Source organism: Amphiprion ocellaris, chromosome 19 (genome assembly GCF_022539595.1).
Source record: "Amphiprion ocellaris isolate individual 3 ecotype Okinawa chromosome 19, ASM2253959v1, whole genome shotgun sequence".
Lineage (NCBI taxonomy): Eukaryota > Metazoa > Chordata > Actinopteri > Pomacentridae > Amphiprion > Amphiprion ocellaris.
Genome location: NC_072784.1, coordinates 23,434,838 through 23,449,555, shown reverse-complemented (window position 1 = coordinate 23,449,555; position 14,718 = coordinate 23,434,838). Strand labels below are relative to the sequence as shown.

At 41.7% G+C, this 14,718-nt stretch overlaps 2 protein-coding genes across 2 annotated transcripts; one reads left to right on the top strand and one right to left on the bottom strand.

The window, feature by feature from the left end:
- The first annotated feature begins 11,031 nt into the window (after window positions 1-11,031).
- LOC111579447 (dexamethasone-induced Ras-related protein 1-like) lies at window positions 11,032-12,439 on the top strand. Its single transcript, XM_023286744.3, has 2 exons — window positions 11,032-11,405; window positions 11,499-12,439. The coding sequence occupies exons 1-2, from the start codon at window positions 11,135-11,137 to the stop codon at window positions 12,020-12,022; spliced, it is 795 nt and encodes a 264-aa protein (XP_023142512.1). The 5' UTR covers window positions 11,032-11,134; the 3' UTR covers window positions 12,023-12,439.
- A 362-nt stretch (window positions 12,440-12,801) lies between these two features.
- med9 (mediator complex subunit 9) lies at window positions 12,802-14,387 on the bottom strand. Its single transcript, XM_023286731.3, has 2 exons — window positions 14,272-14,387; window positions 12,802-14,078 (listed from the first exon to the last, which is right to left on the bottom strand). The coding sequence occupies exons 1-2, from the start codon at window positions 14,349-14,351 to the stop codon at window positions 13,859-13,861; spliced, it is 300 nt and encodes a 99-aa protein (XP_023142499.1). The 5' UTR covers window positions 14,352-14,387; the 3' UTR covers window positions 12,802-13,858.
- Window positions 14,388-14,718: the final 331 nt, after the last annotated feature.

Here is a 14,718-nt window from a genome sequence, read left to right as displayed (position 1 = left end):
GCAGAGGACCATGGCCTCGGACTTGGAGGTGCTGATCCGCATCCCCGCCGCTTCACACTCGGCTGCAAACCGCTCCAATGCATGCTGAAGGTCATGATGTGAGGAAGCCAACAGAACAACATCATCTGCAAAAAGCAGAGATGCGATCCTGAGGTTCCCAAACCAGACACCCTCCTCACCCCGACTGCGCCTTGAGATCCTGTCCATGAAAATCACAAACAGGATCGGAGACAAGGGGCAGCCCTGGCGGAGTCCAACACCCACTGGAAACGTGTTTGACTTTGTGCCGAGTATGTGGACACAGCTCTCACTTTGGTTGTGCAGGGACCGAATGGCTCATGTCAGCAAGCCCGGTACCCCATACTTCCGCATTGCCGCCCCCCACAGAGCCCCTCAGGGGACACGGTCATAGGCCTTCTCCAGATCCACAAAACACATGTAGACTGGCAGGTCGAGTTCCCATAACCCCCTCAGCAGCTCCACAAGAGTAAAGAGCTGGTCCACTGTTCCACGACCGGACGGAATCTGCATTGTACCTCCTGAGGTTCGACAGTCGGTTGGAGCCTCCCTTCCAGCATCCAAGAGTAAACTTTCCCAAGGAGGCTGAGAAGTGTGATACCCCTGTAGTTGGCACACAGTCTCCAGTCCCCTTTTTTGAAAATGGGGACCACCACCCCGGTCTGCCACTCCACAGGTACCGTGCCCGATGCCCACACGACATTGTAGAGACATGTCAGCCAAGACAGTCCAACAATGTCCAGAGCCTTCAGCATCTCATGGCGGATCTCATCCACACCTGGTGCCTTGCCACCGAGGAGCTTTTTAACTACCTCGGCGACCTCTACCATGGATATGGACGAAGATTCCCCCGAGTCTTCAGGCTCTGTCTCCTCCACACAGGACGTGTTTACCGGGTTCAGGAGTTCCTCAGAGTGCTCTTTCCACCGCCCGACAGTATCCCCAGTACGGGTCAACAGTTCTCCACCTCGACCGTACACAGCCTGAGCAACGCCTTGCCTCCCCTTCCTGAGGCATCGGACGGTTTGCCAGAACCTCCGTGAGGCCAACCCAAAGTCCTTCTCCATAGCCTCCCCGAACTCCTCCCACACCCGTGTTTTTGCTTCCGCAACTGCTGCAGCTGCCGCCTTTTTGCCCAACTGGTATCCGTCAGCTGCTTCAGGAGACCCCCCCGAGCAAGCCAAGCCCGAAAAGCCTCTTTCTTCAGCCTGACGGCTGTCCTCACCACTGGTGTCCACCAGCGGGTTCTTGGGTTGCTGCCGCGACAGGCACCAGTGACCTTCAGGCCACAGCCCCTAACAGCCGCCTCTGCAATGGAGGCTTTGAACATGGACCACTCAGACTCCACGTCCCCAATCTCCCCCGGGATGCAGGAGAAACTCTTCTGGAGGTGGGAATTGAAAACCCCACAGACAGGGTCCTCTGCCAGATGTTCCCAGTTCACCCTCACTACACGTTTGGTTTTGCCAGGTCTGTCCGGCAGCCTTCCCCGCCACCGGATCCAACTCACCATCAGGTGGCGATCAGTTGACAGCTCTGCACCTCTCTTCACCCGAGTGTCCAAGACATATGGCCGCAGGTCTGATGATACGACGATGAAGTCGATCATCGACCTTTGACCTAAGGTGCTCTGGTACCAAGTACACTTATGAGCAACCTTATGCTCGAACATGGTGTTTGTTATGGCCAGTCCATGACTAGCACAGAAGTCCAATAACAGAACACCACTCGAGTTCAGATCAGGCAGTCCATTCCTCCCAATCACCCCCCTCCAGGTTTCTCCGTCATTGCCCACGTGAGTGTTGAAGTCCCCCAGGAGAACTATGGAGTCCCCAGGTGGTACCCCTTCGAGGACACCACCCAGAGACTCCAAGAAGGCCGAGTACTCCGAACTGCTGTTCGGTGCATAAGCACAAACAACAGTCAGAGTTTTCCCTCCACAACATGAAGTCGCAGAAAGGCGACCCTCTCGTTCTCCGGGGAGAAATCCAACAAAGCGGCATTCAGCCGGGGCCTTGTGAGTATCCCCACACCCACCCAGAAAAGGAGAGAGTCCAACCCCTCTCCAGGATTCTGGTTCTAGAACCCTTGCTGTGCGTGGAGGTGAGCCCAATTATATCTAGCCGGTATCACTCCACCTCCTGCACCAGCTCAGGTTCCTTCCCCGTCAGTGAGGTGATGTTCCACATCCCCAGAGCTAGTCTACGCCACCAGGGGGCGGTATGCCTAGACGGCCCCTCCTGCCTACAGCTTGGTTGGCATAGCACCCGACCCCGATTTCCTGCCCGGTGGGTGGTGGGCCCACCGGTTGGCGACCCCGTGTTACTTTTTCGGGCTGTGCCTGACCGAGCCCCACAGGGCCCCAAGGCTCGGGCATCAGGTGCTCTCTGATGAGCCCCCCCCCCAGCCAATTTCATTTTCGTAGGACCTTTGTAGTGAGGACCCAATGCCAGGTCCAGCGGATAGACCTCAGACTTCTCTGTGTGTCCGGTCCTATGGTTCTGTCTCTGGTTGCCTGGTTACAGACGCTGCTGCTCCCGCGCGTTTAAAAATGTCTACACCCGAAACTCCACCACGTCCAAAGAAGCAAAAATGTTTGCAAATGTACCGACGTGAGTGTGAAGACTCGAACCCCTGGCAGTAGGTACAGGGCAAAGTATGTTTTCTGTTGCTCATGGATTGGCTGAAGTAAGGCAGCATCAGGAGACCAACATGTAAGAAACATGAGAACAGAGAGAACCCAACCAGCAGGTCACAGTTTATCATCCCCCCAATCATCTCCTGAAGTCCATACTGTAAGGGACATCAGTATCTGGTTGTTAATTTACCAGAGGATGCTTATAATCATGCTGATGTGGTCATAGACTCTACAGTATTTTAGTGACTCAATAAATGCCTAAGTTGTTTTTGTTGTTTGTTTTTTTTTTTTTAAAGCTTTTTAGTTTTTAATAAACATTTCTTTAATAGCCTATATGTGATCAATAAATGGCCTTTCCCTATCTAAAGAAAAACTCATTCAGAACTCTATGTTAACAGTACTAAATAAATCAATAAATACATGCATACACACATAAATAAGTTAATACATTAACTGTGTTAAGATAAGATTTAGATGTAGATGAAAAAAATGTCTGTAGAATTTCTTTGTACAGTAGTCTACATTCAGTTAAAGTTTTTGCAGAATCCAGTATTGCACACTTGGTCATTACATTTCATTAGTTTGGTTTCACTGTTTAAAATGAGGCCACTTAATTTCAGACAGAACCTGCGATCATAAAACAATACAAAATTTTTAGTTCCGTGTTAATAAAGCACTTAAAGCTTTCGGTATGGCTAAATGCTTTTTTCAAAATTAAACATGCCACTCCTTGGGTGGTAGTGGCCCCGAGTTCGGTAAAGTTGGAAAGATATTCACAGATTCGGACTTCCAGCATCAACAACTCATTAGATATAGGTTGTCAAAACATAAACGATGCCTCTTTCCCATCGTTGAAAGGCAGACAATGTGCCACAAGCCCAGTTTTATCAAAAGTTGCTGTCTTTCAAGCTGCGGAAATAACACTGGTGTCTATGGAGTGCCCAGGTACAGTCTGCAAATTGCAAAATCGCTGCAACAGCAAAGAGAGACACAAATATTCTATAACTTCACTCATACATTGTAGTGTCACCAGAATCCCTGCAGCCTTCAACTGGCTCCTGTTGACAAAGTGTTTTAACAGAAATGTAAATGCTGTAATTTGATTCTTTTAATAAACCATGTAACTTGAATGGATGCGATGCTGGTGTGACCACAGTGCACACGTCTGATGTTGCCCACAGTGGTCCAAGGGACGCTCAGGGAGTTTATGTGTTTGCTCAGACTCATGAAAAAATAGAGGGAACATTGGTTCAAATATACCATGCTTTTCTTTAAACTTCACTTTATTGAAGAGGATCAAATATTCGCTTGTTCAAATGTGTCAAAAACACTAACAATTTCCATGAGACATAGTTAGATTATTTATTTATTTATTTTTTACATGGCTGTAGGTTCTAATTTTCATTTACAGTGTTTGAGTCTTGCAACGTAATACAAATTTTATCGAGCTCCCAACAGCAGCTTAGGCATTAGGGGTTTATGTAATATTTGCTGTTTGTTGTGTGTCTGTGTGTACATGTTTGTGTATATGACTCAATAGTGTTGGGAGCGCGGGGTTGGGGGCTCAATGTTGACATAACAGCCTGGAGGGTGGTGCAACTGATGTTGTTAACATTTGGAATTAAAGGTGTGTGGATGTGTGTGAGGTTAAATGTATTAATCCTTGCCAAAGACTTGCTACCTTTCTCTCTTTCCTTTCTTCTCCCCTCCCTCTCCCCTTTTGTCGCTGCATGAAGCTATTAGAGTTACGTAAACACTGCTGCAAAGGGCAGAGGCTCACTGACGTCTAAGGTTAAGCATTTATAAGATCACTCAGTGGTAGCCACGTTTACCAACTCCACGCTGTGTGAAGTAACACAAATTTGGAATTGACCATTACCTCTGATACAAGGCTGTATGCACAAGGGTTCAGAGGTGTAATATAAAACTATTGATAAGTGCCGCTTTAAATTTGACTTGCACGTATAGATAAATGTTACAGTTTTGTTCTGTGTTGTATTTTGTGTGTTTTTGGTTTCTTCCCACTATTGCAGACTGCTTGCTCAAAGAGAATCCAAAGGGAACTGTGAATTGTTCGGTTCTCTGTTGTCTGTTTAAAATTCGTAAGGTCCCAATCTTACCATGTTAAGAGATGACATGTTGTGAATTAGCACTATATAAATAAAGCTGAATTGAACTGAATTGCTGACTGATGAGTATTGTAGGTTTTTCTAGTCCTTCAGTTGTTTTCAAGAAAGGAGCATGCACATTGTTTGACTGAAGGTTTGGTCAGGTTTCTAGGCGCACATAATGAGATGTATTTGTACATTTTCTGCTCAGTCCATTAGAAAAATTACCACCTGCCTAAATGAATTCCAGGTCAGATGGGTCAAACAGGGTGAACCCTCTGAAGAACTGCCAGCTCAGTGTATGTGAGGTTATCAGTGGATGCCAAATCAGTTATGATTACTCAGACAAAGAGACTGGAAAGCTGAAAATACATTTCTGATAGTTCCAACAACTGGCTCTGAGTTTGTAGAGTTTCTTCATCATCATCTCTGAAAAGGCTAAAACATGATAATTATCTGTTTTTGTTCCGCCTCTGAATCACATAAAATTGGAGCCCAGCAGAATCACTAAAACAGGCAAGGAACATAAAATACTAAAATTGCAGATGTCACCCTACTTGTGTATCGCTACAGAGAGATGTTTTGTTTCACATACTACTACCTCATGATGTCATACAGGGAGCCTGACATCAGGTAGCAAAATCACAGATAACAAAGCTGACAGATTGTCATATTATTAAAATATACTGGTGGTTGGTAAACTAAGCCTGGACTGAGGCAAGGACTCTGATTGGCTCTGAAATGGTGAGCCTTTATATTGGAAATCACAGGCTCATGCTTCATTCAACAGTTTCTTTACAAGACTGTTCAGCCTGACACGCAACAGCCCTGAGTCTCACGCCATGTTCACAACATGAACTCTCCTCACCCTAAACATATAAGATCAGGTGGCCTCCTCTCTCATCCCATGCTCTCAGAAGACCCAATTCTATAAATTTTAGTTCACCACTCTGGCAGATGCTATCTCAGTGAATTTAACTGAGGAATTGTTATAACAATTTTCAGATTAAACCTTTTATCCGTGTAACAACAAAAACTCAAAAACAAAAAAAACCTCTGAATTTTCTTGTCATGGTTGTCGTCGCAGTAACCTGATGAGACTTGCAGTCTAGATAAGTCATTATTACATGTCTGTTGTCTTTGTTTGGAACCAGGTTGGTAAAGGTGACTTCCCAGTATTTTTTGCATTTAACCATTTGCAAATAAAATGGGGTGTGCAACCAAATTACATGGGCACAAAGTTAGAACATTTCTTGGAGTTTCAGAATCTGTCCTTCTGTGAGGTGATAGATTTTAAATGGAGTGGAAGAAATTGTATCAATATCCAGCTCTCTGCTGCACTTGAGCTGTAATGTTTATATTAATCAAAAATTCATACAATATATAGTGAATGTACCTATAAGGTTTTGAGGGAGCACACACCTTCTCATACGGGCTCCTAAATTTAGTGTTTTAAAAATGGCATTAGAAAATGCATCTGTAAGCCCCACCATCAGTTATATCCACATGCAAGCATACATCATGAATCTGAGCCCACACCACTTCTGAATCTGTGGTGGCACTTAAATGGTTTATGGCCAAACTCCTGAGAGCATAATGACATGTACATGGCCGTACACAGTACGATTAAAACAGGTTTTTTAAATCCCCATCTAGATCTCGACCTTATTGTGAATCATACAGTAATAAACGGTATTATCATTATGATATTGTCCAAAGATATATATATTATTAAATGTCAAAATCCTGTGAAAGGGTAAACTGTGCAAAACTCCAAGCAAAAAAACATGTCTGGCTAATGAACATCGACTTATGGCATTTTCAATTTGTAGTACATCACAAATTTGGCTAGAACTGCACAAATGTCAGAATACTGTTGGTTTATGCCAAACACACCACATCTGCAAGAACCAATTATTGGAAAACACATTAGAATATAATTAAGACATTAATACTTAACTATATCAGACTGTGTTATGTAAGATGTCTGTGAGAGGTTGCAGAATGTGAGTAGAGAAACTAGATAAGACTTGTTTAAATTCTGTTAAATTGTTGCAAATTGAAAAAAATATCTTGGAATTTTTTTGTGAGCGTCTACAGTTGTTAAAGCTATACGGTGTAAAAGAATATTCCAGAAACTTAACAGTTTCTTGGCACATCGGTGCAGATACATTGACATTTTAGCCTACGATGCCTCTGTGACATGAAACATTTAGCTAAAAAGAACTCCAGAATCCCAAAACCATGCAAGTCAATGTGGATTTACTCTACAAACACAGTCATACATACAGTATGCTTACTCACAGTCACACAGGCACATGAATGCACACACATGAACATATGCTCTTGCTGAATGTTAATTAGGTGCATCACTAAATACTTATGTCTCAGAGATGTTACAGGCACGTGGCTATTCATGTGTTAGCGGCCATGACAAGGAAGGAGAATCATGACATGATGACCAAAATGTTACTATCTGCTATAAGATTTCTAACACGTGCTTTATTACCAAGTGCATCACTGCTGTTTCTGCAGCTTTCTTCATGCTTTAGCAATGTAATCTTTTATACATTAAATTGAAAATAGGGTCATACAACAGATCACTAAAAACAATCTCTGTAGCATCTTTAAACAACGTGACTGTGAGTGTGTCTACACAGTCTGCCGCAGCTGTATGTTGAGACTTTATAGTGTTTTCATTGACAAAATTAAGGAGACAGTCCATGATCCTGTTTCATATTTTTGAACCAAATTAGGGTCTTCACAGTCAAACAAGCCTTTAGTGTGCCTACCCAGACACCTCAAACAATTTCCAGGTATAAGTTTATTGTTATAGGCTCAGTCACTTCACCAGGTCAAAAATCACAATCTTGTTTTCACGGCTGTGTTGTATCCTAACAGACCGATGCAGCATTGTTTTTTTTTTTCATCCCTCCTCTCTAATTGATGAAAACAAACATGGCTGAGAAGGAAATTAATCTAATGTGCATAATTGGCCATGCTCTTAGTGGGCTGTCCCTGTTGTGTTTACTCTGCTGAGAGCCATGTTTCCAGAATGGTGCATGTGTTGAGGTTCAGGCAGCAAACTGAGTGACGAACATAGTTTTCTGACATTTAAGACAAGAATAAAAATACACACAAAGAGACTGTATACTGTATACTGTCATGAATGTGTCTTCTAGGAATGAGTCTGAGCTGGTTCTCAAGTGAGCAGCCAAGGTTTGTATATCTGTCATTGAGGTTCAAGGAAATCCATCCATCCATTATCTTTACACTGCTTAATCCTCATTAGTTGCAGGGGCTGGAGTCTATCCCAGCTGACTCAGGGTGAAGGCAGGGGACACTCTGAACAGGTTACCAGTCTATCAGAGGGTCACACATAGAGACAAACAAACATGTACACTGGTTCAAGGAAATCCACTGTGAAAATGTTGATGTTTCTTTTTCTATGCCTGAGCAACAAATGTCAGCTGTTACCAAGAAACTGAGTAATGTTTTTACAGAAGCTTGTTTTACCTTGCATTCCATTTATGTTTTTAGCATGGTGAATTTTTATATTTGTTTGGGTTGCACAATTTTATTTGAGCTTTTCTAAATTGTCAATTTTATTTTAATATTGTTTTATGTGTGCTTGATATTGCATTGTTCTCCCTGGGTATATACTACAGAGTTGCTTATCTCTGTCTTTGATCAATCCATTAAAAAAAATCTGTGATTACCTATACTTGATCAAAACACTTGACAAAAAAAAGTAAAACGTACTTAGATGGGCAAAGATGTGTCTCTCTATTTAAGATGAGAGTATTTATAATCCCCCCCCCCCCCCCCCCCCCCCCCCCCCCCGTTTTTGTGCAGACAGTGTTATGGCAGTGTCATCGTGTACAAGCCATTCTGCACGTGTCGTTTTATACACACTGCTAGAGAATGCACTGACCAATAGTCAAGGCGCTAGCACAGTCCACTCCACCCTGGTTACACAAACCCACTGCTTAAAGCTGAGAGCAACCAGGCTTAAGTAGACCTATCTGATTTCATTACTGCTGCCCCACAGAAGACCAAAAAAAGGTCATCAGTGTTGGCAAGTTTAGATTTCACATGAAGAGGTAAATGCCAAAACATATGACAAAGTTTTTCTTAGACATGTGGACACTGTAAACTACTTTTTTCATGCATTGTTAGGAAGATGGGAGAATGAGTCAAGTAGAGACAGAAGGAGGACTGAATTATTAGGTAATGACATTATGAACTTTGCTAGTAGTTTTCTTGCTCCAGTTTAAGTGATGAGGCAAGTTTGAATCTTGACAACCTCTAAACCGTCAGGTACAAACAGAACTGCCCACAAAATGATGCAGGACATCTTATATTAAATTAAAAACAACCTCACAATTAGGCCAGGATTTTGAAACAATTTGATATAGCTGACGGGGAGCAAAAGTTGAATGATTATGATATGATGTACACTACGAGTCAAAGGTTTGGACACGCCTTCTCATTTAATGTTTTTTTCTTTATTTGCATGACTATTTACATTGTAGTATCTCACTGAAATCATCAAAACTATGAATGAAGCTCATCGAGAGAATGCCAAGAGTGTGCAAAGCAGTAATCAAAACAAAGGGTGACTATTTTGAAGAATCTGAAATATAAAACATGTTTTGACTTATTTCACACTTCTTTGTTTACTACAGCATTCCATATGTGTTCATTTAAAATTTTTGCTGCCTTCAGTGAGAATTTAGAATGTAAATAGTCATGAAAATAAAGAAAAAACATTAAATGAGAAGGTGTGTCCAAATTATTGACTGGTAGTGTATGTATTTGATTGTCTTTTCACTGTGTGTTGATTGTTCACTGTGAACTGTAGGTCGTTGATGTTTTGTTCATTATTCACCCTTTCCATTCAATGTTTGATTGCAGCAAGTTGCATTATCATTTTTTAAAAATATTTTGCTAAAGGTAGCCAATTATTTGCACCATTAATAATACATAAAAAGGCACATGCAATATAAAAGAAAAAGAATGACTGTCACAAATCAAAAACAAAACATAACAAAATCATACACAGAGTGCATACATGCTAGAAGTTTCCTGAATGAACAGCCTATTGAGGTGGATAGGCAGCACGTTTGTTTGGCAGCGGGAATAACGTAGAAACCATACCACGAGATCTTCTTGTCTTAGAAGCAGCGTTCTCTGATCCACACAGGTGAGAAGATCAGTGAAAGAAGATAAGTGCTTTAAGTGGCAAAGTGGACGAGTAGAGTCTGAGTCACAGACAGTTTTCTAAATTGTCAATTTTATTTTAATATTGTTTTATGTGTGCTTGATATTGCATTGTTCTCTCTGGGTATATACTACAGAGTTGCTTATCTCTGTCTTTGATCAATCCATTAAAAAAAAATCTGTGATTACCTATACTTAATCAAAACACTTGACAAAAAAAAGTAAAACGTACTTAGATGGGCAAAGATGTGTCTCTCTATTTAAGATGAGAGTATTTTCTATCTTAAGCCACATTGATTAATACATATGAGATACAAATCGGATTGGACGTCTTGCAGGCACCAGTGTGGGTTTATTTATTTCTTTATTCTCCATTGTGACGTGATTACTCTCGAGGCAATCCGAGATTTCAACCGTTATGTCTTACTTGAACATAGACTAACAAAAATGAACATATAGCATGATATGCCAACACATAAAGTCTTGCGTATTGAGGAAACACGATGGCAGTATGAGGACTTTGAAAACTCACTTTCCTCGCTTTTAACATGTCTGGTGTGGCATGCGTTTGCAGCTGCGCCCCCCTCTGTTCCTCTATACCTGACATATACAATTATTTTCTCCTGTCTGCAATAACTAAAGACTGTTTTTGCTGCATGCATATAAGAGATTTATGCTTTTAATGCCATTTAATTCAATTAAAGCCATTTGGTTTATTATAGTGCATGCACTATAAGAAAACATGCCTGTTAAGTAGCTATGCCACTTTTTTTTTGTTTTACATTATTGCCATTTCATTTGTCATTATTGTGCAGAAAAATACGACGTTACAACCTTAAAACAATGAAGCATTACATTTAATAAAACAAATTCGTATCTTTACTGTTTTTCTGAGGGGTGGTCAGGGGTGACGCACAAAAACAGTCTTTGTAGGAACATTATAATTCCAGGTCTTGCTTCAGCTCCACAGGCTGGAGAGTGACGCATAACGCATTGGAGGCGCGGCAAATATCCACTATAAATTGTTCAGCCTGCTCTCCTCTGGCTTCAGAAAGAGGACGAGGTTAGATCCCTCACGTTGCTGAAAAGGATTTAAAACCAGCCCTTGACATAGCACCGTCAGCCACCGGGTGCATTTGCTGCAAGTATGATTAAGAAAATGCCAGCATGCGAAAGTGACTTCGATATACCAGCTAAGAACTGCCACAGGATGGTGATTCTGGGCTCCACCAAAGTTGGGAAGACAGCCATCATCTCTCGGTTTCTGAACGAGAGGTTTGACGACCAGTACACGCCCACTATTGAGGACTTCCACAGGAAATTCTACAGCATCAGGGGGGACGTTTACCAGTTGGACATTCTGGACACATCTGGGAATCATCCCTTCCCTGCGATGAGGAGGCTTTCAATTCTTACTGGTAAGATGAGTTTTGAAACCACTTTAAGCCTCTGTCATGCATCTCGTTAAAATGATATATGAAATTAAACGTGTCATTTCCTGTGTTTTCCAGGTGATGTCTTCATCTTGGTATTCAGTCTAGATAACAGAGACTCCTTCCAAGAGGTGCAGCGTCTCAAGCGCCAGATATATGAGACCAAGTCCTGCCTGCGAAACAAAACCAAGGAAAACGTGGAAGTCCCGCTTGTCATCTGCGGCAACAAGTGTGACCGGGACTTTTACCGCGAGGTTCAGGAGGACGAGATCGGGCAGCTGGTTGGTGGAGACGAGCATTGCGCTTACTTCGAGATCTCGGCAAAGAAAAACACTAACGTAGACCAAATGTTTCAGACTCTCTTTACCATGGCCAAGCTGCCAAACGAAATGAGCCCCGACCGGCACTGCAAAGTTTCCTTGCAGTATTGCGATGTCCTGCACAGAAAGTCCTTCAGGAGCAAGAAGTGCAAAGATGGGAACGCATATGGGATTGTGGCACAATTTGCACGAAGACCAAGCGTTCACAGTGACTTGATGTACATAAAGGAGAAAGCTGTAGGGGGCAGCCAGGCCAAAGAGAAAGGCTGCATCATATGCTAAAACTTTCTTTGCCATTGTGCAAGAGACATTTTGTGAGGCTTTCCAGAACTGTGATGGCAGCCAGCTTGCCAACAGAGAATATTAGCCAACAATAAACTGTGGACTTGAGCACCCCAGGGTATACTGAAACATCATGATCCAAACTGAGCTGAAAGGTGGGTGAAGTAGCTCAGCTCTTAGGCCCAGGCTATCCCTGAGTAGTGCAGTAGATGCTCTGAAAATAAATGCTGTCAGTCTGTCTCTTCATTAGCTTTGTGAGAGCAGCACTTAAGAAAAAACATGTTTACATTTTATTTTTTCAGACATGGTGGAATTGGAATGTTTGTTGCATTATGAACAAATTCTAAATGTGTATTTATTATGTCTATGTCAATTTTTGCATAACAAAGAAAATAAAACCACTTGTTACTTTTTATAGTCTGTCTTCCTCTTGTCTTTCCTGTCAGGCAAAACACATTGAAGTTGCAATACAAAACAGATCTGCCTAAAATGTATGTACACTCTCTTGAACACTTCATTCAGCAATTTCTCTCGTGGAAAATATCCGTGATTTGTTATAATATATAATTTGTTGCATCATTCTGTCACTTTACACACAAGCAGATGTTAAAACTACAACATGCTGAACTGAAAATTGATGAGACCCTAAAGCTGCTCATTACACTCTGGCTTCCTCATTGAATCTCCAGATTTTATATATAAAGAATAGAATGCCCACTGTGCATATTGATGGCTCAGTTGCATCAAAAAGACGCTTAAATAATTATGAAGAATGCAGATTGTAGCTCTTAAAGAAGTAATTTAATTACAAAATAGGAATAATGCAAGACAAGAAATGTCATACATTAAATCTGAATGTAGCATGTACATAGTCTTCTTTACTGACTGAGAAATTTAAAAATCTAAATTCTATTGGTAGAACTTGAAAACAGGGTGAATTTAGCCCATTGTGCTCAAATTATTTTTTAGCTGCTCAAGTGGTAACAAATTCTTGACCATTGACTTAATCCACAACCTATGCAGGTGCAGCTTTAAAGGACAATGATCAGACAGCATGACCAGTACACAAACATTCCTCTGACCAATAATTTTAAAAAGCTACCTTAAAATGCAGCTTTATTCAAGTGACAAAATGCCAAAGATGACAGGACAAAAATGAGAACAGGCTGCTGGTATTCCGGATACTGTCATGTTAGTTGAGGTTGTAGCCAGGCACTTGAATGTTCACAAATCTATGATTTGCTATCTCAGAGTTCATTTCAGACACCCAAGTATGACAGAAACTGAAACCTAATGTTTTGGATGGACATACAACAACGCGATCCTGTCCCCGAAAATATGTCAGCTTCACCAAGCTCCACAGGAGGAGTAGGACAGCAATGTTGTTAACTCTGCATTTCATATGTGTGGCACAGTACTGACTTCTGGTCTATGACTCCACTTTCCATTAGTACATTATCAATTCCTACGTATTGCATACGTGGTTGTTTCATGACGTCCATTTTATTGCAGAGATGTCTCGGAACAACAAATCACTTCCCCCACCTCATTTTAAAACAGATATAATTAAATAAATTATTACATTACGTGTGTATGTTCAGTAGAAAAACACTACAAACCCAAATTCGCATTCTCGCAATGAAAAACAACAACAAAAAACAAGGACAAAATAGAACACTGTCTGACATATAAAAACATCCCGCAGTATGATGCATCTGAGAAAATAAAAAGCAGCTCCTTTTCATTAACCGTCCATCCCGTGCTCTTAAAAGTCTTATCTGCATTTGGACTGTCCCTCGGCTTCCTCCAAGCAGCGTAGTAATCCAGTCCTGTGTCTCAAGATGCTTTCGGCACATCAAACATGCACAGACTTCTGTATTTCTGCAGCAGCTGGTTCTTGGTGCGGACCTGCTCCCGCAGCGTGGCCAGCTGCTGCTGCTGCTCCAGTGGACTGCTGTCTGTCCCGGGCATGTTGGAGATCTGCTCCCGAGCCTCCTGAATCTTTGCCTTCAGTTTAGCCAATTCCTGATGGACATCCTGATTGTCCTTGTCCATGCTTAAAAATAAAGGTAAAAAAAACAGCACGTTATTTTTGACACTTACCGATACACTGCCAGCTACAGTTATTAGCTTTAGCTAACATACCAACAAGAAAAGCTGCTCCACTAAGCGACCGTTTCAGACAAATAGATGTTGAACCATAAACACACAAGTAATACTTGCACACGTAAAATGGTATATAGTCTTACCATTTGATAATATCATGAACTAAAGGTAGCAAAGAACAATCCTCGCCCTCTTTTTCGAGCTTTGTTTGAGGTCCCGCCATTGCTCTGCTTGCTTCCCGGCGCAGAGTGCTTACGTTAGGCACCAATCTGATGACATCACTTCATAGCGACTGCAAATGGCCTAAATAGGTGAATAACAATTATTTGAATTTTCGCCTGTAGACTGCATTGACAAAGGGATAAAACACGTTTAAAACGCCAACATGAGATTACTATTTTATATTTGGTGTCAATCTTTGCACATTTTATTTGGCACAATTCAAAATTCATATTCCATAATTGAGCTGGATGTTCGTAGCAAATTCTTGGAGAGCAGTTGTATTCAGTAGTCACTACCAATTGTATTTAAATGGTATCACAAAATAAATTATCCGAAAGTACTAAACTCTTACCATGCTTGTTACTCTT